The sequence below is a fragment of the Tubulanus polymorphus genome, chromosome 5 (genome assembly GCF_964204645.1).
Source record: "Tubulanus polymorphus chromosome 5, tnTubPoly1.2, whole genome shotgun sequence".
NCBI classification, from domain to species: domain Eukaryota; kingdom Metazoa; phylum Nemertea; class Palaeonemertea; order Tubulaniformes; family Tubulanidae; genus Tubulanus; species Tubulanus polymorphus.
The window spans coordinates 21,053,846-21,079,699 of record NC_134029.1 but is presented as its reverse complement, the minus strand read 5'-3'; the positions used below and the strand labels follow the sequence as shown (position 1 = coordinate 21,079,699).

At 38.2% G+C, this 25,854-nt stretch overlaps 3 protein-coding genes across 4 annotated transcripts; 1 reads left to right on the top strand and 2 right to left on the bottom strand.

Moving 5' to 3' along the window:
• Nucleotides 1-2,130: 2,130 nt before the first annotated feature.
• On the bottom strand, nt 2,131-6,739 carry LOC141905579 (protein mono-ADP-ribosyltransferase PARP16-like). 2 transcript variants are annotated; one of them, XM_074794498.1, is made up of 7 exons: nt 6,718-6,739; nt 6,052-6,279; nt 5,472-5,615; nt 4,819-5,022; nt 4,454-4,619; nt 4,222-4,363; nt 2,131-4,103 (listed from the first exon to the last, which is right to left on the bottom strand). In XM_074794498.1, the coding sequence occupies exons 2-7, from the start codon at nt 6,229-6,231 to the stop codon at nt 3,959-3,961; spliced, it is 981 nt and encodes a 326-aa protein (XP_074650599.1). In that variant the 5' UTR covers nt 6,232-6,279; nt 6,718-6,739; the 3' UTR covers nt 2,131-3,958. The 2 variants fall into 2 exon arrangements, with proteins under 2 accessions (XP_074650599.1, XP_074650600.1); XM_074794499.1 differs by lacking the exon at nt 6,718-6,739 and adding an exon at nt 6,364-6,399.
• Nucleotides 6,740-6,804: 65 nt separating this feature from the next.
• LOC141905163 (RNA-binding protein 26-like) lies at nt 6,805-18,296 on the top strand. The gene is made up of 23 exons (XM_074793938.1): nt 6,805-7,037; nt 7,297-7,366; nt 7,654-7,772; nt 7,885-8,060; nt 8,409-8,527; nt 9,306-9,625; nt 10,074-10,238; nt 10,345-10,449; nt 10,590-10,697; nt 11,671-11,928; nt 12,599-12,763; nt 13,335-13,462; nt 13,641-13,787; nt 14,126-14,248; nt 14,373-14,519; nt 14,614-14,688; nt 14,775-14,840; nt 14,924-15,028; nt 15,107-15,208; nt 15,294-15,488; nt 15,578-15,664; nt 16,259-16,441; nt 16,940-18,296. The coding sequence occupies exons 2-23, from the start codon at nt 7,308-7,310 to the stop codon at nt 17,030-17,032; spliced, it is 3,045 nt and encodes a 1,014-aa protein (XP_074650039.1). The 5' UTR covers nt 6,805-7,037; nt 7,297-7,307; the 3' UTR covers nt 17,033-18,296.
• An 83-nt stretch (nt 18,297-18,379) lies between these two features.
• LOC141905164 (uncharacterized) lies at nt 18,380-24,102 on the bottom strand. Its single transcript, XM_074793939.1, has 5 exons — nt 24,056-24,102; nt 21,428-22,286; nt 19,858-20,045; nt 19,304-19,385; nt 18,380-18,875 (listed from the first exon to the last, which is right to left on the bottom strand). The coding sequence occupies exons 1-5, from the start codon at nt 24,064-24,066 to the stop codon at nt 18,732-18,734; spliced, it is 1,284 nt and encodes a 427-aa protein (XP_074650040.1). The 5' UTR covers nt 24,067-24,102; the 3' UTR covers nt 18,380-18,731.
• Nucleotides 24,103-25,854: the final 1,752 nt, after the last annotated feature.

The following is a 25,854-nucleotide window of genomic DNA, read 5'->3' as shown; positions in this document are numbered from 1 at the left end:
CGGTATTACCGGGGATCTCGATCCCATCGGCAGTGTCCTATAATTCACCTTCGGCGCCAGAGCTTCCAGCCATCTATCCATATCGCTCAGATCGCAGACGTCGAATTTTGTAATACCTTTTCCGTCGTAGTCGGTCGACGCTATCGAAATTGTCGTATCACTGATTTTATTCACGTTACAGTTTTTCAGATTGATGAAATTCGTCGCTTTACCGCACGTTCGCTCCTGGTAGAAAACCATGAAGTGCCCGAAATTGCTTTCGTAGGCTTTCGCCATTAGTTTTATCTTGGTGACGGAACCGGTCTTGTTCGGTTTGTGCAGTACAACATCTGCGGAAAATTTCTCGTTTTCAGGCGTCACACTCACCGCTTCGATATCAGTGTCCGGTTTTTCAACGTTTTCGACATTTTCTGGAGGAGCCACAACCTCCACTAGCAAATGAGTACGCATTTTTTCAAACCAACAACCACACTATAGAGTATAAACAAATTCTTCGGCAATAACGAGCCCTCGATCGTAATAACTCCAAACAACACGTATACGTATATAAATAACCGGGCGCCAGTTTTTTCAACCGCTTGACTGAACACGAAAAGTCCCTGTCAACGGTGCGTGTAACAAAGACTTTTGTGAAATGACTCGACAAACCGCAATAAACGACTAGAATATCATTTCTCCACGGGGAGTCGGGTCGTTTATCTTTATAAGACAACACTCGGCTTCACGCGCGCGATGGATACAGCGACAGAAATGAGCCAGATGATGGATATGTCGTCTGTAATGCTCTCTCACATTATCGATCTTGCAGCGACTCTAACGAGAGACTGGCGCTGGTTGCTGTGTCAATCCGCAACGCGAATCATCAATGCTGCTGCAACCAAACAACTAGAGCCGACTTCAACGGCTCACGTCAATATTTATTTTCAGATATACTTGACGAAATCTAATGAGTTTTCATTCCGTTCGTCAAAATCGTTTAGCGCGCTTAAGTATTGTTTTCGGATAATTCTGGAAGGTTGTAATTTTCGATCTTAATTTTCCGCACCTGTAACGCCAATATAAAGGTATCAATCGTTTATAACCGTATTTCCAAGTTCGATAGAACCGACCATGTCAATTAGTACTTCAAACAAACGTGCCGTTTTCGTTTTGTTTGTATAGTTTTATTTTCAGATCGGCATTTTAACTTCACGTCAGGTTTTGTGCCTGGAAAATTTTATGGCGCATTTTGTTGTTTTACGTCCCACATAAAACCCCTTTATCATATCATATCATATCATTCAGATATAAATAAATATTACTCAAAGCCGCGCATTAAATATTATAACGACAAAACAAGTAATTATTATTGTGTAGCCTACATAGAAATGTATTCATTCACGGAAATATTAATATTTTCTACAATCTATAGAAATACATGTGTAGGCCTATAAATAGCTCGTAAAATCTATCTAATTCGTAAAGAGAAATCGACATCTTTGCAATTGCTAACTTTTCTATTCAAAGTTCAGGAAAAGGATTTACATATATATTAAGTGTTTGTTATCGCGATACATCACGATCATTGTGATGTTTAAGGCGTTTCCTTTCAAAGTAATACGTATTTCAAACAGAGGCCTACTATAAAGGCTATAAACGCGTACGTGTATTTATTTCCCGCAGCAAATTCTATGAGTATAATTTCATAGAAATGATAAATCTTCAAAAACGTGCCATCAAAAGCTAAACAAAAAGAAATCGATGCGCAGTTTCGTATTATAGAGCGGAGTTAAACAAAGCCATGGTTTTCTGGTTGATGACGGAATACACTGTCATCGTTGTTTCATCGTCGTTTAAACCCTGGATTGCTGGTAGCAATAAAACCGAACGCAAAATGTCGAACGGCGGTGAAAATCACTCGTTGACTATTATACCCAGACCAGACTAACTGATATCTCTGCTTGTAGTAGTTTTTCCACCAAAATGAGAGTAATTTGATCTAAAAAAATAGCAGTTTGTGTGAAAATGAGCTAGTAATTATTCTAATTTAGGGAGTACATGTATCTTGATATATTTTTTGTGTAATTGAGCTCTCATAGTAGAACTTACTTAACTACTCTCCAATAGAAGTCGTAGTCAGGTCCCCCTCCGTGCGTCGAATACAAAATGCCGCAATTTCATCCTCAGAAGACGTAAATATTTAATTGCATTAAGACGCTAGTGTTTGCCTATCATGCGAAACCACGCATATCCGTACCCAAGAGAAGAATACATTATATTAGTGTACAATATACATCATGATCTATTTATTGCTGTACAAATTAACATTACATTCGCAGTGTGTGAATTTGGTTCAAATTAAATGTGAGAAATGGCTTGAGGCAATGGAAACACAAAAATTGCGAATAAATTCTAAGGAAATGCGCTAGTCAGTAGAGTCAATCAATATACTACTACTATCATACACATCGTATTTAAAATCATTAGATCATCAACATATTCATATAGCGTATTATAGATTAGTTCTAAAAATAGCACCGATCCCCCTGACAAAAACAAACTTCTCTACAAATAAATCAATTATTATGAAACAACAGATATACGTTTTAGTGTCTCTCTAAATCACCGGGGAACATTCTGCTTACTTTATCAGTCGTATGCAAGCCCATATCCCGAGGAGGAATATGCGGGTGGGTTCGTTTGTAATTTGGTTGGAACTGTCTGAGAAATTTAGAAATCGAACTTCCAAACATGGCCGCTGAGCGATTCCTGTCGATTGAAGGTCTAAATAAATGACCGAATTTTACAAATAATCATGCATTATATGGTATAATTTCAGCTCAATGATTTTTGAAAATAAAAAAAAATCAAGCAGAACTAAATATCCTCGGAGCTAGATTCTTTCCAACCCCAGAACCCCCCATGCTGCGGGCCTGTGTGTGGTCAGATATGAGCGTGAATAGATCCATAATGATAACGCGTAGGGTAATAATATTTCATATCAAAATACAAGATGACTGTTTTAATCAACTGCAATAAATCATTTTTAATACCTGGCATACAAACAGATGATCACATATCAGATAATGTTTGAAAAAATATTTCGTTGCATAGCGAAAAGAGCGCGCGTAGATATATATATATATATATATATATGTTTAAGTAGTATCGATTTGAGTAATAACATAATCAACGAGACATAGTGTACATCATAGAGAATTACTGGTAAGTTTGTAATAGTAACCGCATCAAATAATCAATGCCATCAATTGCGATGATTGAATGAACCTGAATCCATCACATTGAAGATGCTGTAGCACGAGATTATACCTCGTATTGCATCCACTGTAAGATCTAGTTGTACTGTTGCTTGAAACAAGCTAACCATTTTCAGGCCCGTATTTGAAATTTGGACATGGAGTGGGGCCAAATTTATACGATGAAAAATTAACATTCTTTTACAAGCATAATAGTACTAAGTACTATCTGTTAAGTGCAGTGCAATCAGTCACTAGTTCATGATTTCAGATCAAGTCAGTGCTACCTGTACCAGACCCGACTATCTGGGTGTCTTCCTATGAGGTAGATGTCACCGCAATTTGAAAATTAAAGTTTAATTGCGAATGAACTAGAGAAAATTCTGATTTTGAGAGCATTCTAATATTTTTGGTAGCGACTGAGCTCTTAAAAGAGTGGCAACTACTCACAAATAGTAATGGTAATCAGGTTTACTTTCTCATTTCATTCAATACCAGGTAAACATGGCTCCTCTACAACTATCCTTTTTAAAAGAACACGATTACGGTAACAAAAATTAAAAGTTCATTCTAAATCACCTCGACCAATTATTTTCCCTGAAATTAACATTAACATAAGTTATCCATGTTCCTATAAACTAAACCCCAATGAACGTAATTCTCTCCTGAAATGCATTGAATGAACTGGTAAGAAATGTTCGTTCGTTCGTCCCCACATTTCGCTACTGTTGGAATGATCGCCACCAACGTCTGAGATAAGCTTTAGAATTCTGGTTGTAAAACAGAGCGACGGCTAACAACATGATGGCGTAGGAAAGGACTAGAATCATTTGCCGGTGTTGATACCACCAAGACGAACGGTATGACCTGAAATAGAAAACAAAGACGATGAAAACACGGACCTTGATTCACCCGAGTTTAACGAGGTTTATTGAGTTTTGAAAACGGTCTCGATAATAAAACATCTGTTTATTCATTTATTCACCTTTTCGTTCGTTCAGCATAAACAAGTACATATTTAACCCTCAAAAGTTCATTGTTTTGCACGACGTAATATTTCTCTGGAATATCTCCGCCTAAACTGTCTTTAATACGCGTTCGACTTTTCTGTTGAACTCCGTCCTTGTCTGAAAGGTACGTTTTTCGCATATTCACCGATTATGAAATCTGCTTCGTTGAAAGAAGCGCGTGAAAATAACACCGAAGAAGAATATTACCTGCCGACTGGCATTTCACAGATGGATGATCGATAGTCTCGCAAACAGCAACACAACTCAGTTTATCGCCGAGTACGCTGTGTTCCCATCCATGTCCAGTTGGACAGTAAGGCATCGTTACAGTTAGTTCACTACTCAAATAGATTCCTTCTCCAAACAATGCATTCTGTGAATTGAAAAAATAAGACAGTCAAGCTATTTGATTATGCAACTCTAACTTAGAACTGGTCTACAAGGGTCTATTGGAAACACTTAATGATTTCCATGTTTAAGAACTTGGTGAAATATTTACAGTCTGAATGCAACCTAGTAAGGTAGTAAGTTATACAGTAGAACCTATGTTGTTGAAGTTGAACTTCACGTACCTTGGTCATATGGCATTGTAAACCGTGGTGTAAGATTGAGTAGAAATTTTCCACTCGACTTCCATGATACAGATAAAGTAGATCCGACGATCCCTGGGTCGATTTGAATTTGGTTTCAGCAGCTTCGTTGTATTTCAATTCGAAGATATACTTCGGAGTTGGGCTCGACAATGTTTCTTTCGTTAAAGCTCGGATCTCTTTGAACTGAAAAATTACGGTAATTAACTTGAATTATAGATTTCATAGCAAAAGTCTGAAAAATTTGATTCAAAGTGTAGACCAATTTGACAGATTTTCATTAACTTAACCCTTTCAGTGCATCTACACCACAGTGCGGTGTATTAATCGGTATTGGAAGTATATCGATTTAATTGGTCAAAATCTCAATGGTAGGATGGCGGCACCTATCACACAGTTGTTCTCTACCGGTATGTCTGTTATGCAACGCACTGAGGTGGAATTTTCCAAATTTTCAAATTACCTCAAGCTCTTTAGGGTATAGATCCTGATGATTTAGCAAAAATCTATGTTTAATTTGATAACATAATTTGTACTATAGGAAAAATGTTATCGTTATATTTGTAAGGGACACCAAATCAACTTATCAAATAGATAACAGGGTCAATGTGGTTTATAATGTAAAACCAGCCTACCTTTGAAACCGGACACGAAGATAAAGTGAAGTTCCGTCGACCGCAGTTTATCAACCAATTCAACAACTGTGAACAATTTTCATCGATATTTTTCACATTCCTTTTGACCAGCGGCAGAGCGGGAAGGTTAGATGCTGTTTTTGCCTGTCAACGAAACATAAAAATCATCGCTATCATAAATAGGACTTTCCAGATTTTCAGGACTTTCTAGAAATGATGTGATGTGTGAAAGTTTATGATGTGTGGAAGTTGCCATGGGCAATGAGTTTCATGCTCTCCTGAAATGTGATCAATATTCTGATTTCCGCCAGAAACACATACCAAAGTTTTATTGGCAGCGGCCAAACATTATCAAGTGCAGGACATTGCTTAATGAAATTAAACTCCAGAAAAGATTTTTGAGGTCAATTTTGTAAGCTAGCATTGATGTAGAACTATCTTCTACATCCACGCTAGTGCAGACATTTATGTATATTTCCTTGTTTTTCTGTAATGTATAAAGTTTAATTGAATTGAACTGAAAAAGGTGAAAAGTGGAATGATATTTAGGTCGAGAAAACGAGACCGATTTAAGACTCACAAGGTTTTTAAAGTCTTTTTCATTGTTGGACGTGGAAAATTGTGGAGGGAATGGACGAACTAATGTGTCGTGCTTATAGCTTCTCAACGCTGAGAAAAATAAACTCCACAGAAAATCGACAGATTCGGTGTCATCGGATAAAGCTTTATCCAGGTCATCACCATTCGTTCGTTCTGCCATCGTCGTTATTTGTGTGAAATATCCGTCAAATACATGTTACACTCAAATCTGAAATAGAGAAACTAAAGTTGAGATCAATCCCAATATAATCAGCCGATCGAGAAATTAAAACGTCACCAGTTATCCATGTACCCGGATAATCAAATTTGACATTTCTTTCTTCTATGACATCACCAACGCTGCTGCGTCACCATGTAATGTACAAGGGACCTCCAATAATTGCGGTCAACAGTAAGTTTGTCAGAGTAGAAATTTGACATTTTTACTATTTTGAAAACGGTTTATGGTGGTTTCGGTCGTTAATTAGGACAACCGATGATTGAGTTTAATTAATAAATTGAGGAACTGACCAGACTGGCTCCAGAGGAAAAACGATAATGGTAATCGTTAAGATATGATCAGATCTTTGCCAATTAAAAGTATTTACCATATTCTTGAGATTTTATCTTCGTTTTAATTAAATAAAATACAAATAAAAAAACTTACTATTGAATTTCGTTACTTCCGGGTTTATGTCGCCATCTATCGGGCGGCAGATACGTGGACGAATTGCAAGCACATTTTCGGGCATATATTCTACTATCTCACGTTTATATTTCATCGCGTCGATTTACTCACAGTAATTTAGCTTTCTTAGCGTTTACTGTATCTTAACCAGTTTTGAATTCGACGCATTTTGTTGCGAATAAAATTTGATTGAATTGTTGTTTGCCACTGAAATCTCGTCGAGAATCTCGCGTCCGGACGTGAAAGTTTGCGATTACGCCATTTTCAACGTTTTGCTGAGATTTGGAAAATTTGTGTCGGTATGTAACTCGCACGATTAGTTGCCATCGAAGGATCGTAATTACGCGACTTCCTAATTGAGCTTTGAATGTGGCTTTTTTGCCCTTCATCACTTGTTCAAGAAATGAGTGGTGAAAGTCTATTTCGGAAAAGAAGATCGTTTCAAAAAGATCGGGGGATTTCTCGTAACAAAAAAAGAATCAAAGATTGGAACGAAAATACCGGTCCCTAAAACTCGCTATTAACTATCAATTGACAAATTATAATTTCCATTTGCAGCAAAAACGAAGATGCTTATAGATAATTTTGATGCTCTGAAGTCATGGTTAACAAACACACTTACCCCTATGTAAGTATTTCAATATTTTTGCTTCGAGAAGCGAGCAAGCAGCCTGGCTGTTGTTAAAATGAAATTAAAATCTATCCATACCAACCATGAGTTTGTTGAAATGTTGTCATATTTTAATCTTTATCTAGATATAAATCATGCCAATAGCTCACCTGCTAACTAAAATGTGTAATGTGATAATCAATCCTTCGAATATCTCGAAAAATTCAGTCCCGAATCTGTCTTTTAACGTACTAATAATCATAATTAATTCAATTAAATAAAGATTGTATTATATTTCTGTATAGCTGTGATGCTGATCCTGTAGCTTTAGCTAAATATGTAGTCGCTCTCGTGAAAAAGGATAAACCAGAAAGTGAACTAAATGATCTGTGTATGGATCAGCTAGATGTCTTCCTCCAAGACAGTAAGTGCCGTCCACATTAAGATGACGTCTTATTTCACACTCTCGAACACCTTTTGTGTAGCTTTTTGAATGAAATTGAAAAAAATGTGTTTTTTTTTCTCTTAATTTACAGAAACGAAAGAGTTTGTGGCGAAATTGTTTGAAGCTATCAAAAATAAGGCGTATTTAGAGGCACCGCCAGCCCCGGCAGTGCCAGCTGCCGAACCCCTGCAGCCTTCTGACGCTGCTAATAAACAGGAAATCGCCGTAAAACCAACCGATGAGAAAGATGAAAATATAGTCAAAGAGGTATCCACTTAAATGATTTATCAGTATCAGCTGAATGCACTTAGATTAAAAAGTGAACTTAACTCAATTATCGTAATTGGAATTAACCGAGCTTTACCTTATCTCTATCAAAAACAGAATGGTAAGCTACCAACCCCAGCTTTCCCGAGAGATAACATGACGAGCATTCAGTTAAACCGAAAATGATTTTGACATTGGAATCATCGATTGCCACCATTGTATTGGTAGCTGCCCATTCTCCATTCCTGTCCATTGTTTTTAATTCCAGTGTCTTTAATTTTTTCGAGTGAAAATCCGGTGTCTCTGGTGGTTTGTCTCTGGTTTCCTAACATTGAAATATTATTTCAGGCTGTTATAACTAAGGAGGAAGCCGATAGACGACGTCCGAGATCTAGAAGTCGAAGTCCGGTACGCGGGCCGATTCGAAGTCCCCTACGAGTAAGAGATGTACGGGGACGTTTTGATAGGTAAGTCTGTGCTCAATTCAAATTCAACATCCTCGTTGGTCGTGGAAAAATTTGTATGGATAATCAATTATTCATTGATATTCACAAGCAAGCAAAGCTTTGTTCATATTTTTAGGGTGAATATTGGTGAGATGTATGTAGCAACTGAACTTTTATCACGATTATGTTAGATTTTGAATCAATTTTATTTTTGGTTTTCAACAGTTCATGTTTCCTTGTTCATTTTACTGATTTCATTCAAGTTTGGAAAATAATCGTTTGATCAGGGTCCCTGCGACTCTTTGATTCCTTTAAAAATCCTTAAACAGGAATTTTTTTTGAAGGTGCTCAAAACTTACCTTTGATTTGAACAAAATGCCCGAAACTCCTCTAAAACATCAATTTTGAGAAATAACAATTAGAAATGTTTGTAGTTGTACACTAAACTAAGCCTGAATCGATACAGTTGGCACCAGGCACTAATCAGGCGGTTACCGAATTAGAAGCTGAGTTTTATAGTGTTAAGGATGAAATTAGAACTTTGCTTACAAAACCAAATTAACCGTTTAGAGAAATAAACAATACCGATCTAGGAGTCTACAGTAATTGGATGGAATATGGGCTAGAAGTGATGAAGACGCTTCCATGAAATTTGAAATTTCCTCCTTATAACCAGGAATGACTGATCTGTAGGGACCTTGTCTTGTTTTACTGATTTCGTCATGTTTCGACACTAGTTTGACTCGGTTTATTGTTACTGTGCCTTAAATTAAATGTATTTATTCTGTCTGAATTGTAGAGATGATCGCGGTCCTCCACCTCGCAGGCGGTTCGACGATCGCGGTCCGCCTCCTCGTAGATTCGAATACGATCGGGAACGTTATCGCTACGGCGGCGGCGGCCGATACGACGAGAACTTCCGCCGCGGTCCACCGCCTCCGCAACGACCGTTCGAACGCGCGCGGTCGCATTCCCCGCGCGGACCGCCTCGCAGTCGCAGCCGATCGAGAGAACGAAGAACCCGTTCTCGTACGCCGCGTTCGCTATCGAGGTCGCGCTCGCGTTCGTTCAGTAGATCGAGGTCGGTGTCACGGTCGAGGTCAAGATCAAGAAGCAGAGGTAGGAACGGAGAATAGTAGTTTTGCATAATCTAATCTTACTGGTAATCCTTCCTTCAGTAAAGTCACAGATAGCAGACTAAAACCAACTACTTAAGAAGCCGTATGGCGTACCATACAGAAATAAGTGTCGTGAAATAGTTCTTACTACTGAAATTTTGATTCGGCAATAAAACAGGGTGGACACTGTATTAGGTGGAAATCAAGAAGTCTGGCAATTTTCTTTTCACTTAAAAAAAATCAGGGATTGATTGTAAGATCGTGTATGTTTAACGTATTTTGACTGTGTTAATGGAGGATCGTATTTCTAGCCAAGTCAGGAGAAACAAAACAACCTAGATATCCGGGGAAATAATTCAAACGGTCATCCAATTGAAAGTTCTTATGAAATAGAAGCTGTTATTTGGTACCGGGTATTCAAAAAGATTTGAAAATTGTGCGTATTTTAGGAGGAGTTGGTCAGCGAACGCCGGATAGTCGCGGTTCGACGCCGATTCAGGATCGTGAACCGATGCGCACGGAGCCGGGATATCGTAGCGTTCAAACCGATCGTCGTCCGCCGCCGAATAATAACAACATTCGATCCGCTCGGCCTCGGTGTCGCGATTTCGATGGTTAGTATTCGGTGTTTTCCGGGTTTGTGAAACGTCCCGACCCCCACGAAATACTATATATTACAAATCATCGGGTGTCTTCTTTTTTTTTTTTAATGATTTCTAGAGAAGGGTTTTTGCATGCGTGGTGATTTGTGTCCGTTTGATCATGGTTTGGACCCAGTGGTTGTGGAAGATGTAGCTTTACCTAGCGTTATCACTATTCCTCCAGGTACTGTATCCCGCAATTTGATTATCAAAACCTACCGTGGTTATAATTGCAATGATATATTCCGAAAGAGAAACAATCAAGTATGTTATTATCGTTATTGCTGTGATGTCCTTTAGATTGTTTTTAATATGATATTTCAGGTGGTGGCCCGGCGAGACCGATGCCTCCAGGCGCCCCGCCGCCGGGCATGGCCCCGAGACTGGTTGCTCCCGGGGCACCCCCTCATCGTCCCATGCCCCCACATACAGGTAATATACATGTATTTTCAATAGATCTTATCCAATCTTTATATCTGTAACGTACTACAAACTCTTGAAACAGTTACAGAAAATTAAAAATCTAGTAAATAAATCTGAATATAATCGGTTTTCGAAATATGACAGGTAAAGAACCTATGCCACCAGGTGTAAATGGGATGGGTAAGAATCAAATTAAAATACTTTTTGGGAAATAGAGTCCTGTCATTATGGTATCGGTTTTCATGACATATGACAAGTGTAATAATATCAGGGTGTACTAATAGGTGATTGTTAATGTTTTTCATAGATCCTTGTTTTATCTCTGTAAAAACCTTGTTTGTAAAACTTCCCGAGACAATGTTTTGTATATGCCTTATGGTTATTGTTTGAAGGTGGTACAAAATCCACGTAATGTGAAGCGTTAGTGGCAGTGTTTAGTAGCTTCGAAAATCAAAGCACATCGTCTTAATAATGATTTGTTGAAATTTGAGAATTTTATTCATCAAAATTGATTTTAATGTATTGATTTTACTTGCGGATGAAGGAGTGAAAACGTCCGATGTTGGTTTAAATGCTCCACCTCTCCCTCGATCATGTCGCTGTAAGCGTCCGCATCACACTCCTAATACTATAACCATGTTTATCGCTCGTCCCGGTAAGCTCCTGATGTTGTGCGGCCGTTAGAAATTCAGTCAAATCCGGCACAACAATTCACGATCGTTGTATTCACGAAATCGTCTCCATCCAATTGTCACCTGAGATACTTCACCTTAGTCACATATGTCGATTGGCCGATAATGTTGTTTTGTGCGCTAGGAAGAAATTCACGTCAAAATCGAAATTGTTGCTTTCATTTGGTGATGGATATACGTGCTTCAGTGTTAAGGAAATAATTTTGTTTTCTAAAAGTATTATTTTATTGAATGATAAATTCGGATTTTTCGCTAATGAAATGATCATTTCTGTTTGTTGTATCCTTTAGAACCATATCAACCGGAGCCGTACAATCCAGAAGCGCCGTTGTTGCAAGGATCTCGTCCTCCCCCGCCGCAGGGTGCTCCCGGCATCGGATTGGTACGATTTCCGGCGATAATGCCACGCGTACCCGGACCGCCGCAACCTCTACCACCTGGTACGCGGCCGGCGATGGCGTTCGGTGGAATACCGCAGGGAATACCGCCGCCACCTGTGGGACCTCGTAGAGATCTAGTCAACGTGCCTACTGTTCCTCACAATCAAGGTATGACGTATATTCATCTGTGTTTGGTTGATGGTTTTATTTCATTTGTCGGAATTAATAAGGAGGACTTTAATGTTGATCACTTGTATTGTTATATATTCGAGGAATGGTCTAACAGGGTCCCTATGACTCCTTGATTCCTTGATAATGGCAAACGCTTTTAAAGGTGCTTCGAACTCATTCGATTTGAACAAAATGCCAGAAACTCCTTCAATTTGAGAAATAGGCAATTAGAAATTTTAGTCTAGTTTGTAGTTGTAAATCCCTAAATCAGTACAGGATTTGCTTTTACCAAATTAGAAACCGAGTGTAGGTAGTGTTGAGGATGAAAATTTGCTTTCAAAACCACCAAATTAATGTTTTACCAAGATAAACAGTACCAGTTTAGGAGGAGTCTACAGTAATTGGGATATGAAACTAAAAGAAATGCTTCTCAAAATTTTGAAATTTGCTCCTTAAAAACTATTAATTTATTATTTAAAAGCGTTTTACATTAAAACATACATCTCAAAGCTCTTTACAAAATGAGATCTGTAGGGACCCTGTCTAATTAATCGTTTAACATGTATTGGCTTTTTACCTATTGAACGCTTCAGTCAGGGTTATCATGGATAATCATGCTTAGTTGCATTCGGTGCGTTGGGTAATTGAATTGTGGCGTTTTTCCCAGGTCATGGTCATGGTCATGGTCATGGTGTTCCCCAAGATGAAGACCTGCGCGATCGGCGACAAGTTATCGCCGCTAAACCTCCGTACGATCCTTCGAACAATAATCAAAAACAACATCAACAACATATGAACAGAAGACAACCAGGATTTGATTTCAATAGATTAGGCAAGAAATTCTATTGTATCGTTATTTGTTGTTTTTACAGTGCCTTCTCTAAGTACTTACTGACTAGATCAACCCCTCAGAAAAAATTGAATACTTTGTCAAAGGATTCAATTTTTTCCACTCTCCGTTTTCCCAGAGTTTCAATTAATTGAACAAAATTCATGTTTTTCGCTGTAAAAATTCAAAGCTTACACAGAGCTTGTTTTGAATGAGTCCATCAGATGTCAGGCAAACGAATTAGCAATGATGAGAAAGTATGAATACGTTCGAAACCCTAAGTGAATGGGCATATTGCATGTAAATATACGCCCAAAACCTTTAAGTGGTTAAAAATGATCGTTATTTGTTCCTTTAGTACTTACAACAACTAGGTTAAGAATTATCATCAATTAATCATATCAATCAAGTCAGTGATTAAAGAAGGGACTTCAATGTTCTGTAATTTGAGGAAATAAAAAACTGATCGACAAATTTCAATCGGGTGGAGGTTAACCGCAATCAAAAACCAACAATTTGTTCTTCGGTAGTATTTCGGGTCATATCAATGAAATCAGTTGTGTTGTATTTGTAGGTTACAAAAGACATATGGTTACGGCTGCGAACGCTACGTTAGAAGTTCGTAAAATACCACGAGAATTAAACAATATCAGCAAACTGAACGAGCACTTCTCGAAATTCGGCACCATCACCAATCTTCAGGTAAACGGACTACTAGTTCTAGTTTAGTCGTGATATTTAGAAAAAGATTCTACCCATGCGGAAAGTTATGGGTTAAAACAAAAATGACAGGACCGGTAACTGGAAATTCATACCCAAATCTTCTACGATCAAATGCCGGGAACGTAACTATTTTCCGTGTTTATAAACTTATTTCCAGGTCTGCTATGAAAACGATCCCGAAGGAGCATTGGTTACATTCGCGAATCACAATCAAGCGAATTTCGCCTACCGAAGCGCGGAACCTCTGTTCAACAATAGATTTATTAAGGTGTTCTGGCATAAAGAAAAGGACAAACAGGAGGAGGTATGAAGTTAATTCATTTACAGGGCACTTGCCTGGAAATGTGGGGAAATTTCTTTTCTTAAAATAAATCAGGGAATGTTGTAAAAAAAAGCTTAAAGTCAGGGAAATTTGTTGAGATTGCTAGATCACGTGTAAAATCAAACAGTTTCCGTCTATGCTTAGCAGTTCGAGTCCGGGAAAACAATGTGGGAATAGTCAGGGGGAAAAGAAAGTCAACTAAAAGTGGCCGCCCCGATTCTCTGGTGAAACCTCTGTGGAATATGGGATAACTATTCTTTCAGGTACTAAAGTTTTCGTTATAAATTCTCATTGATAGTAATTGATTTGCGTATTTGCAGAATGGTAACAACACGAATGACGATAATTCAAAGCATAAAGAGAAACCAACGATTCCACCACCGGAAAAAATGCAACTGAATAACACACTGAAAAATGAAGGAAACAAAATGTCTAATGAAAAGGTATTTCGGCAATCGGTTATACTGTATCAGTGAAGATTACCAACTTGAAGCCTCTAGTCTAGGGATGTAGTTCAACGCTAGTAGCTAATTCTTAGTGAGATAACATTGTAAATCGTTGTTTTAGGTGATAGTTCACGCGTCGTCATCAGGAGCACTAACGAAAACAGTCGTCAATGCGGCTGCTTTAAAGAGTAAAGCGGCGGCGATTTCTGCTAATGAATCGGTGTCGGTTAAAGTGAATCCGGCCGTTGCCATCAAACGCAAAAAGGAGGTGAGCTCACACCATTCCAAAAGACGTTTATTGCTAGAGTTGTTTTGAAATTTCATTTTTGAGATGTTAATGGATGGAATGATTTCGATTTCAGGAAGCAATTCGAGCCAAATTAGAAATTCAAAAGAAGAAACAAGAATTACTACAGAAGCATTTACAGGAACAAAAGGTAAAGATAGATTTCTGAATTCAAACTTGGTGGGGGTAATTGAAGGCATAAGTGTGCTATACATTTGTTTGATATTTTTACAACAGTTACTCATTGAAAAATTGGAGAAAAACAAGAACATAACTCCCGAGGAAAAAGCTTCTGTTATGAAGGTACTTCTAAGAGTTCTGATATTTAATACACTGTTGATACTTAAAAACAGGTATCCGTAATGTTGTTTGTTGTTTCATTGTAGACAATCAAAGTTTTGGCCGAGGGAATTGAAAATCTGAAAAAGGATCTTCTGGTTTCAAAATCGCCCGCGGAGAGGGATCACAAAATTCCCAGAACTAGGCAGGAGGTAAGTGGTGTCTATTCCTGCTATTCGTCTATACGATTGAAGGTTGGTTTGTTAATGTTGTGTTCATTCTATTTTCAGGCTCAGAAGGAGATTCTCGATACGGAATTAGAGTTGATAACTAAACCACCAGGCCCTGATACTGTAGCCTTGAGAGCTAAAGTTGAAGAATTGAAAAAAGAGGTACACGTACTTCATCGTCTGTCAGGGTGGCTACTGACCTGGAAAACTAATGTTAACCTGAATGATTTGTTTAATGTCATTACAGGCAGCGTCGCTGGGACTGTTATCATCGCGTGGACGCGGTCGCGGCGGACGCCTCGCGAGGGGATCATTCCGCGGAGGTCGGGGTCGAGGTCGCGGCGGTATCGGCCTCGGTCGATCTCTCGACCATCGTCCGAAACAGCTCAAAGTCGTCGGGTTCACCCCCGAAGAAAAAGATGAAGTTACGACTCATTTTGCCGTAAGTTCCGCAAACGGTTCAATTTGTAAAATCTTACGGTAGAATCTGGTGAATAACAAATATTCTGAATTGTGTATTTTTTTACTCAGATGTTTGGACAGTTACAAAATACGGAATTCGACGAGACAACTACTAGTGCCATATTTACATTCACGTCTCGTAAAGAAGCCGAGCAGGTATTCTTCATTTCCGGTCGGCCGCATATCCCCGGTACTCTTGCAGGGGTCGGTCGAGTCGGATTGATGTGAAAAGTGGTTCTTGTCTGCTTATAAAGTTGTGAAAAAAATGTGTGAGGTATCATTACCTGGTATATAAATCCGTGAAATTCATCGAAATGAGTGAAAAATTCAAGTAAAATGGTCAGTCAAAATATTTCGATCCCCTTATACCATATAGCGTGGAGGTCAGAATTGTTGTAATGAAGTTTGAGAAACTCTATATTAATCGATCCAGACTGTGATCAGAAACCACTTATGATATTGTACCTTGAGGTGAAGAAGTCTGAAAACTCCTGGGGCCAGTTGCCCAAAAGTTGGTTACAGAGTTAAACTGTGGACAAATGATACGGCGACAAAAGTTCATCGTTACAGTACTACTGTATTTATCCGCCGGTTTTCTTTAACCTACCTTTGAGCAACTGGCCCCTGGTATTTTGTTGTGAGAAAAAGCTATATTTGTGAACAAATGTGAAAAAAAAGAGTTCATTAAAAAAATAGCTGTTCTAGTAACCATACGCATATACATATCATGTTTGAATGTAATTATTTCAGGCGAGCGTCGCTGCCGGTAAATTCAAAGATAAACAACTAGTCATGTCCTGGTATAAACCGTCTAGCGAATCGACACCCGTGGCGCCGTCTACGGCGATGATCGTCGACCGTTTGAATTCGACCGACGCGCTGGAGGCGGAATTAGCTGCTGCAACCGCGGGAGACGAGGCTGAACTCGAACCGGTAAGAATTTCTGTTATGATTGCCGCTTTGATTATCGCTCTAACACAGCGTCCCTTTGACTCCTTGAAAACTTGAAACCAAAAATATTTCTTCCAAGTCCTTGAAACCTCCTTGAATTTTGAGAAATTGGCAATTAGGAGGTTTTAGGCCTCGTTATTATACACACAGATTCCACCGAAATAAATGGTTACTCGGATAAACAGTACCAATTTAGGTGGGGGTTGACAGTAATTGAGATGCAAGCGATGCAGACACTCCTCAAAATTTGAAATTTTCAATGTCCTTGAATCCTGGATTATGACTGATCTGTTGGGACCCTGTTACATAAAACATTTTCCTCTGATTTTGTTGAAGTGATGGCATTATTTTATTCAGTCGCCTGACATTGATTTCATCATACTTCAAGTTATAAGTTAATATTCCTAGTTAGTCACAGTCAAACGGATAGATTCGATGTTTTTCTCCTTCGTGCCTCATCTCTTCCCTTCTTTGTTATAGATGGACGACGTCGACGAGGATCTACTGCTCGGCGACCTCGGCGATGAAGAGGAAGAAGACGACGAGGACGAAGATCGTTCGTGGAGACGATGATGACAGCGTCGATCGACTCCGCGCGCATTTAGGATATATTTTTCTCAATTTATGGATTTATCGTCTAGCAGCGTTTCGGGGAGGCATCGAATCAAATGGCCAGTACCTAGACGTATAAGAACCAGTAACTTTCATCTATGTCGAACCGGAAAACTTATCGCGCAAGTTTTCCTAGTCGTTTTTGAAACTCATTCGGTTAAGATGTTAAAGGTGTTTAGCGAAGATATTCATGTTTCTTGAGTTAATGATAATTAGATGATTATTTGTGTTGATGAAGTTGAAAGCGAACGATAAGTTCACTTTGAGTCGTTTATCGATTTAAATGTAAATATGTTTCGAGCGACGTATGATGATTTACGCGAGTACATGTATATGTTTTACTATTTTAACGAGCGAAAAACGATAATTGAAACTAGGCGACTTAATCGGCACGTTTCTAGATCAAGACGTCGATCGTAAATTGGCTCGTCTGACGCGGATCGCCGCGTAGCTAAAGTTGGGTTCTTATTCGATATGAATTACAGAATCGATAGTTTAGTTGATGAGTTTTAGAGGCTATCCTTATTTTTCGGTAGCATTTTAGTTATAAGTCGTTGGTTGTCCCAGTTTATCAATTGCTTGTTAACGCCATTTATTGCTGCATTTTGTTTTTAAAAAAGGACGTAGTGTGTTTGTGCGCGTGTGTTTCGTGACGGTATGTTATAATATAATAGCTGTAATGATTATGTCGATTATACGAAAGACAAATACGATGTTACGATTTATTGTACGATTGTAAAAAAACATGTTGAATCGAGAGAGAGAGAAAAAAATGAAAAGAAAAACATGAAAAGAAAAGAAACGAGAAAAAAATATATCAATGAAAATAAATAAAAACATTGAGCTCAGAAAAAAAAGAAAGAACACCGAAAAGATGTACAGAACATGTTTAAAAAAAGATGGTGTGAAAAAAACACCCAAATATGTCCCAGAAATGGCCGCATATGACCCCTGCCAAGCTTGCTTCAAAACAAACTGACAATCAGAGCTTTTGGTTGTCATATTTCTACTTTCTTCTTTCAACTTCACTATTCTTTCACTTTGAAACGTACTACGTGTGTTAAACACTGTGGTATGTGGAAGATCATCGACCTGAAGATCGTCTGGTCATGAAGAAGTGATTGAGAAGATGATGACTGGTTGTGATGACGCTACTCAATGAACTGGAAGTCCTGAATGACTGATACTGTGGGCTGGTTGAAACTGAATGGAATTGATGCTTATATTGGGAGTGGACCTAGTAGCTTCATACTAGTTGTAAGTAAACTATACCATCGATTTAGTTGAATACAAGATATATTTTCGTTAACAAAAAAAAATTTATTTTAACTAGTTCAGTATTTTCTTTTTTGCAGAACAACTATGTACATGGATTTGGACAGAATTTCCAAAGCGAACTTGAATCGTGCTCAGTTAGTTATATGTACATGTATTTACAAAGATTGTCAAGTGTTCATGACTCATTTTCTCTTACAGTGACTCGTTGAATTAATGCTTTACCTAGTGAGTAAAGGTTTGATATGTCTGATGAGTAATCTACACGCCTTTTAGATCAAACATTTCTGGGCCCAGTTTCACGAAAAAGGGCCCTGGTCATCGAAAGTTACTACAGGTCATCGTTTAGTTAATTCAGATGAATAGTTTTTCATGAAAGAAGTCATCAAAATTTTCCTGATGAGGTTAATTCTCTCCTGGGCGCTCGTGGTTTCACCAGTTTGTGAACCTGACTTCGGGGGCTGTCGCTTGTGGCAGATAGATTGGGAAATCTACCCGAAGATGAGGCAGATGCACTTCTCGATATCAACTGCAAATAGATATAATTCATATAGCTGAAAAAATTGATACCTTGGATCCAGTTCCACAGTCATGACTTAGAGTTAACTCTGAGTAAAATTAGTTCATTTTCAATGTCAAATCTTCACTCACAACTGCGGAACTGGGTCTTGGGTGTCTTATTCTCGTCGAGCTTAAAAATTGACCCAGCCGACCACCTATCTACTACCCTGTACAGTTTGCAGTTTACAAAAGAGACGCGGCCGATTAGGAGAAACAAGGTATCACTTTATTAACCTAGTGCATCTTTTATACTTTTAGTTGCGCCAAGATGGCCAAGTCGACAGATGTATACAGCTCATTTCGTTTCAAAACTTTGTGATAAAAGATAGTCAAATGAATAAATATTTTTATACGTGAAATTGAGGGTTTTCAGTTTTTTTCCTGTTAACTACTTACAAATGGTTCGTCGTCGTAAGCTTCTGAAGTGACGTATGAGAAGGTTTTCTCTGGTCGCAACGTCTGCGGCTTCGTATAATGACTGAAAAACAAGGAGCAAGAGGAAACTGAGGATTTTTGACTATCGATCTGAGCGGAGAGAGGACTCGTGCAGTAATCTCTGACATTTGACTCGGAACAAAAACGAATTCAGTTTTCTGACTTCATGACGTATTTTCCTGTCGTTAACTCGGATTTCGTAAATCTCTGTTCGATTATGCCGATCCCAGGCCAGTTTGACGAGTTGGGCGAGGTTTAATCTAGACCCGGTTCCACAGTTGTGAGTTAAAATCAGTCCATTTACAATGTATTTATTCCAAATCAAATTTCAACTCACAACTGTGGAACTGGATCCTGTAGTTTTAATGTACATAGTGAAAATCAACTTAGGTGTTGAAATTTGAAATCAAATCAAACATAAGTAGTAACATGATTATAACTATATTCGAATTGAGCAATTTATCTCACACAAATTGCTAGAAACTACACGCAATTCGCTTTTTAAAGTCACATACCTAAAATTTTGGGCGCTTTGTGTATGGAAGAACTGTTGCTGCTGTAGACCTATTCGACCCGCTCTCGAATCAACGTGAACAGGTTTATGTTCGGAGAAGACCCGGTTGAAATTTCCTTCGCGGTTCGATAGTTCCAGTCGATAACGCTGCAATTCTTTTCTCATACGTTCCAGTTCTTGTTTATAATCCTACATTGATAGAAATTGATTACGATGTAATGAAATATCGATTAACCCGTGCGACTAATTGAATCGTTTGCTTTGGAAAACATCACTGCTACAGTAGACTTCACTCAAGTCGCATCTGTTGGGACCGTCCGACTTGAGTTATATCCCAGTTGGTCGTTATGTATTTCATATATAGTGCCCCAGAAAATAAAAACAACCCCAGTGAAGTTCATTACTTGTTCCTTATTCCTTATTCCGTTACTTATTGAGAATTCATCTCCCAATAAGGAACAAGTAACATGTTAAGGAATAAGGAACAAGTAATGAACTTCACTGGGGTAAAAAAACATCCGAATTGAAAAAACGGTTATCCGATCCGACTTGGTTAGTCTACTGTACAATTAAGCAATACGTCATAAAACTATACGCTGTACTAGCAATCCGCATTCTTCTTTCAATATAAATGTGTAGAAGAAATAGAAAAAGTGCTAATTATTCAAAGTCTACTCTTGCAGTCGTTATTTTGGCGGCAAAGAGCTGCAATAGAAAAGCATGCTCGCGGGTGTCGATACATTGGTCCTCTTCTAAGCGGTGTGTGGCAAATAAGCGAGTTCATATCGGGTGGAAAATCATACGCGCAGTACAAATGAATTGTTTTCATTCATCTAAATTACATGGAAAAATCTCTGATTTCCCAGGAAGGTGAATATTCTGGACAAAAGAAGAGAGAGACCATCATCTCCTAAAGGTGCAGAGCTAGCAACACTGGGCAAAGTGGTACTACGAATAAAGAGTTATATTCCACCCGATATAAGCGCTTTAAGCTGAGAAAGTTCCTACTCATCATAACAAACCCCGGAACCATCGCATGACTGTTTTTCGTCCAGGAATGAAACAAGACTTGCCTGGAATATTCAAATCACCTGGATTATATAGATCGTTAAAAAACTGTGCCATAGTTTAGTAGTACCTTCACCATTAAAAAGCCTTAACACACACTCGACTTTGACCCCAACCATTGGAAAAAAAATCCCCCAAGAAGGGATACTACGCTCAGTTCCACCTCACACGCCTCATTTTAATGTAACTGTTTTTTTAAACTTTTACACGAGTGATTGAACGATTAGTTTGCGATCAATGACAAACATGATCGCAGCTCTCAAATTCATGAACGACAACTCCACAAACGCGTCACACGAATTACCTCGACGGTCATAAAACCTGGAACTATGGCGCCATTTTTTGCATTCGGAGTTACCTAAAAGTCCGAACATTTCAAATAATACATTCATACCGTATTATGCAGTATAGATATAAAACTGTTGCCAGAGGCTCTAGCAGCATTGCGTATTGAATATGTACGTACATTCTACTTTTTACGGATTATTTATGAATATACTCACGAGCACGGACGGTTCGCTCTGTTTTCTCTTGGATGTAACACCGTTCTGGTTGGTAACCACCTCGCTAATTCGTCTGCCGAAGTTTTTACGGACAGTTTTCAGTTCGTTTTCTAACTGTTTCGTTTTCTGTGAGTATTGGTCGCGGGTGCGGCGGGTTTCGTCGTATAGATCCTGTAATTGAGTCATGTCGTTTTGCAGACGAGAATTCGACAGTTCCAACTCGCGAATTTTCCTCTCCGTCATAATCTCGCTATCTTTTATTCGATCTTTTAAATTTTGCGCGTTTCTCTTGAGCCGATCGATCTCGGAATCGCGCGATTCCATTTCGGAACATTTCGATAGATTTTCGCTTTCTATCGCGCTTCTCAACTGTTCAATGTCTTTTTGCGCCGTTATCAACAAATCTCTCATATTCTGATTTTCGGATTTCTCCTCGGCCACGATTTTTTCTAAATTCTGAGTTTTTTGTAACCAATCGGCGTCTTTCTTCGCTAATTCCGATTCGAGCAGCGTTTTCGATCGGCCGTCGTTTAAACTCGACTGCTGTTCGAGTTCGTTGATCTTACCTTCCAGTTTTGCGATTCTGGATTTAGCGTCATTTATTACCGCGTCGATTTCCTCTTCGTAAGCTTCCTTAAGCGCGTCCAATTCGACTTCCTTCTCGTGGTTTCTGACGAATAACATATGAACGACTTGCGTCAATTCGGCCACTTTTTTACACATGCGGAATTCGAAAGTTTTCTTCGGTTTGGTGCCGGAATTTTCAGCGTGTGTGGCGCTACTGCGTCTCCTAGATAAATCCATATCTACAGGCATTCCACTGCTTCTCCTTCTACCAGACACGTCAGTTTCAGCCATTCTGAAATCAAAATCATACTTTCTGAAAATCTGTGGCGTTCTATATTTCGAGAAACGAACATCTAAATTATACCATAGAAAGTACAAACGACTTTTTGTTTTGAGTTTTGAATTCAAACTTGAATAATTCGTTTCCTAATATTTCCAAAAATCATTTAATGTTCAGATATTCAATGGAAGTGGCAGGTTGTACTACGAATAGTTTTTGGATTAACAAAATAATTGATATATTCATGGGGTGCCTTGACTGCAAATAAAGGTTTTAACCTCATTTCAATTTGATAAATCTATTTAATTTGTAACGTTCAGAATACGCTGAACTTCAAATAATAACAAAATAACAGTTAGGCCAGTTTTTAAAAAGTCATCTAATTTTCTCTTGATATACATTTGGTGTACATTCAATGTGGTGACTGGTCACAATGATTTGACATTTAAACAAGTATATTTGATTAGATAAATACACGACACTTTAAATATCGCTTACTTCAAACTTGAAGAGTTAAAATTCCGGTAAATCTTCTACGATGTCTTCAAAGTGGTCGAGCACAATCTTATGTATATACGAAATGCTTGCTTAGAGACATAGGGGCCCAGTAGGTATTAGGCCCCGCGTGCTAGTACGTTCAGCATAGCGCTAACGTAAAACCAGTACTGGTCGAGGTTAAACAGACGAATGAGATTTATTTATCTACAACACCGATTAAACAAGCAATAATTGAAACACGCTTGAATTACGACAACGAGAATAACAGTACCGACGCTTTCAGCGCACTGACAGCAGGTGAATTATTTCTGCATGAAATTTATGAAATTTCGCCGGCAAAATCTACCTCATACAAATACGCCTATCGCTAAGTCGATTTTTTTTTTACACCCTATCACATTCGCAAAATATTCGGTGTATGTATATTCGATAGGCTCTTATTGGGACGACGGAACGGACATGAAATTAAAAATACAATCCAGTGAAAATATAATCATTTCGCGGACAAATATCATAGTCTTCCCGTAACATAAAAATAATGGACTGTAATGGAGCGTAATATGTCATAATTATAGCATATACGTATAAGCAGTCGTCAGGATTAGTGCTGACTGTGAATAATTATTCGTTTTTCTTTATATACAGAATAAAGAATACTTTGTTGCATGGTTCTTATAATGCATTGGTTATTTGACGATTTTTCACAAGCTAAAAGTGCTTATTAATCAATGCTGATACTCCTCTATACAAATACTTCAAGGGTCGACTTGGCGATGCGCGGTGATGGTTGTAACTGTCGCAAAATAAGTGTTTAGATCGACTATGACGCGAACGTCAGAAGCGGTTTGTTTTTTTTCAGTCACAGTGCAGCTTCCGTCGGTTAAAACCGTACTTCGATTTCCGATTTCAAAATCAAACCCCCTGTTTCGCTCCCGGCAGGTGTGGTGGGTTTGTAAGGGACACCAAATTATAAAGATCATACAAAATCTACCGATCAAATAAATAGCAGGGTCAATCCCTATTCTAAGACGCGGAAGCCAAAAACTGCTTGATGACTGGGAGGGATTGACGATGTAAACGTCCGAATCAGGGTTTGTAGTAAAGGCTAGCAGTTGTGAGCACTTTTTAACACTTTGGTGTGGCACTTTAGTATACTTGCAAACCATGCGACTGACTATCATAAGCAAATTAGCGAAAAAACCAAAAGCTCTTTACGTGAAGTTTTTAAAACATAATTTGTTGTTGTAAATTGCAATGCGACATAGAAAAAAGAAACAACAAACCTTGTTAACATAGTCTATATATTTTCCGTGTTTTTCATCGACCTGCGTTAAATAGAAGTGAACAAAAATGTCCAAAAATAATCAGATAGATTCCTAACGAGGTTAATAGGTATTTTCCGTATTGAAAGAGATCTTATGGAAATACCATGTATATATCAGTGTTTGTAAAAAACCTACTTCATTGACAATTGAATTATTCAGGTCAATATCACGATTGTATAAAACCCAAAAATGTTGTTTCATAAACTATCTGAAATATTAGTCTACCACTTCATTCGTTTACCGATGACATTTTGTTTGCAGTAGTAAACCTTTGTTGAGTGGCCAAAAACCAGTTTCTGGCCATAGTCTCTTAAAACGATAAAAAAAAAAGAACCTATGTGGAATGGAGCTTTTTTGAGGTAACCATCTTGAAGGTTAATGGGGCAGCATTCTCGACAACAGGTTTTAGATGGGCGGATACCCCTTTCATTTTACATCCAGCTCTCTGAAAATCAGCTGCGCCTTCTACCAGAAATAGAAGATTACACGGGGATCGAAAGCCTTGCTACCAGCAGCCACGATGTCACACACTTAACGATGAATGCAGCCACTTTGAAATTCCAGCACGCGAAGAACACTGTATTAAAGGGCCTATGCATATCCGGCATCCTTACTTCATAAGAAAACAAAAATAAACAAAAGAAAAGCGAACATAATTAATGTAGCATTTTATATTTTACCATCAGTTTTAAGATACATATATCATAATTTGCGCTCAACAATCAAGTCGTACCCATTCACGTAGACAGGTACTTATCAGCATATATGAAAGATATTACATGAACATTTTTCGTGAGGTATTTAGTGTCTGAAACGAAGTAACAATCCACGACCCTCGGGTTTAACGAAAACCGGTTTAGAAATTGTATATTCTAACCACATTTTGTCGAACTAAGCCTAGGATCATCCTTAACGCAACGTAGTTTCTTTAAACAACAATTTAAAGCTGCAAGTTTTCGGGAACTTCAACGAAGCTCTGAACTGGTCTAATGAAAAAAACTGTGATAAAATCAATAACATGATCTGCAGACGGGAAAACAATCAACAATCAGAGATACAGATTCTAAAGGCATCGATTCCGATCAGGAAACATCTTTGGTTCTCTCGGCCCAGTTACACAGCTCGAAGTTAAAATTTGACCCCAGAGTAAACTAACTTTAGCTCTTAGGGTCAAACTCGACGTGAAACTAGATATTGCATTATTTCTCTAAATAACTCTTTAAAATGGAGAGAAAACTAAAACAATCAAATCAATAATAAAATGCCATGAACATTCCTTAAATCACGCTCTTTTTCGATTTTCACACACTTGAACTACTACACTGGTATACGGTTTCTGAATTGAAGACTCGGTAATGGATGAGCCTCAAATAAATGTTAGCACAATAATCGTTTCTTGTTTAATACCTGGTACTATATACATTACAAGAGTTTATCTATTTACAAATGATCGTTTTATATACAACTTTCAGAAATATTTACAATAATATTACATTTGAACTAATTCTGATACATCCTAAATGTACATTCTCCAACACTCAATTCACTCTCAAAAATTTCTAATGAATTTGTGCATAATCTGAGCTAGTATATACTTATAACTACACGTACAACAACAGGAGGTACGAATGTACTTAGTAGTTGCAAGATATTTTAGAAAAACAATTAGAAGACAATCACAAAATGCTTCATAGAACTATCACTCAGGTTTTATGGACAAAGTACACGATGAAATGGCACAAATACATTTTTTCAGA

What these genes read in the sequence shown, in the direction of transcription:
- LOC141905579 (XM_074794498.1), bottom strand. Translation starts at nt 6,231, where the DNA reads ATGGCAGAACGAACGAATGGTGATGACCTGGATAAAGCTTTATCCGAT. An exon ending in AAAAAGACTTTAAAAACCTT is followed by an intron (nt 5,616 to 6,051) that starts GTGAGTCTTAAA and finishes TTTCGTTGACAG; the next exon opens with GCAAAAACAGCATCTAACCT. An exon ending in CTTCGTGTCCGGTTTCAAAG is followed by an intron (nt 5,023 to 5,471) that starts GTAGGCTGGTTT and finishes GTAATTTTTCAG; the next exon opens with TTCAAAGAGATCCGAGCTTT.
- LOC141905163 (XM_074793938.1), top strand. Translation starts at nt 7,308, where the DNA reads ATGCTTATAGATAATTTTGATGCTCTGAAGTCATGGTTAACAAACACA. An exon ending in TACTGTTCCTCACAATCAAG is followed by an intron (nt 11,929 to 12,598) that starts GTATGACGTATA and finishes CGTTTTTCCCAG; the next exon opens with GTCATGGTCATGGTCATGGT. An exon ending in AGCATTTACAGGAACAAAAG is followed by an intron (nt 14,689 to 14,774) that starts GTAAAGATAGAT and finishes TTTTTACAACAG; the next exon opens with TTACTCATTGAAAAATTGGA.
- LOC141905164 (XM_074793939.1), bottom strand. An exon ending in AGAGCGAACCGTCCGTGCTC is followed by an intron (nt 20,046 to 21,427) that starts GTGAGTATATTC and finishes CTATCAATGTAG; the next exon opens with GATTATAAACAAGAACTGGA. An exon ending in CAAAGCGCCCAAAATTTTAG is followed by an intron (nt 19,386 to 19,857) that starts GTATGTGACTTT and finishes CTTGTTTTTCAG; the next exon opens with TCATTATACGAAGCCGCAGA.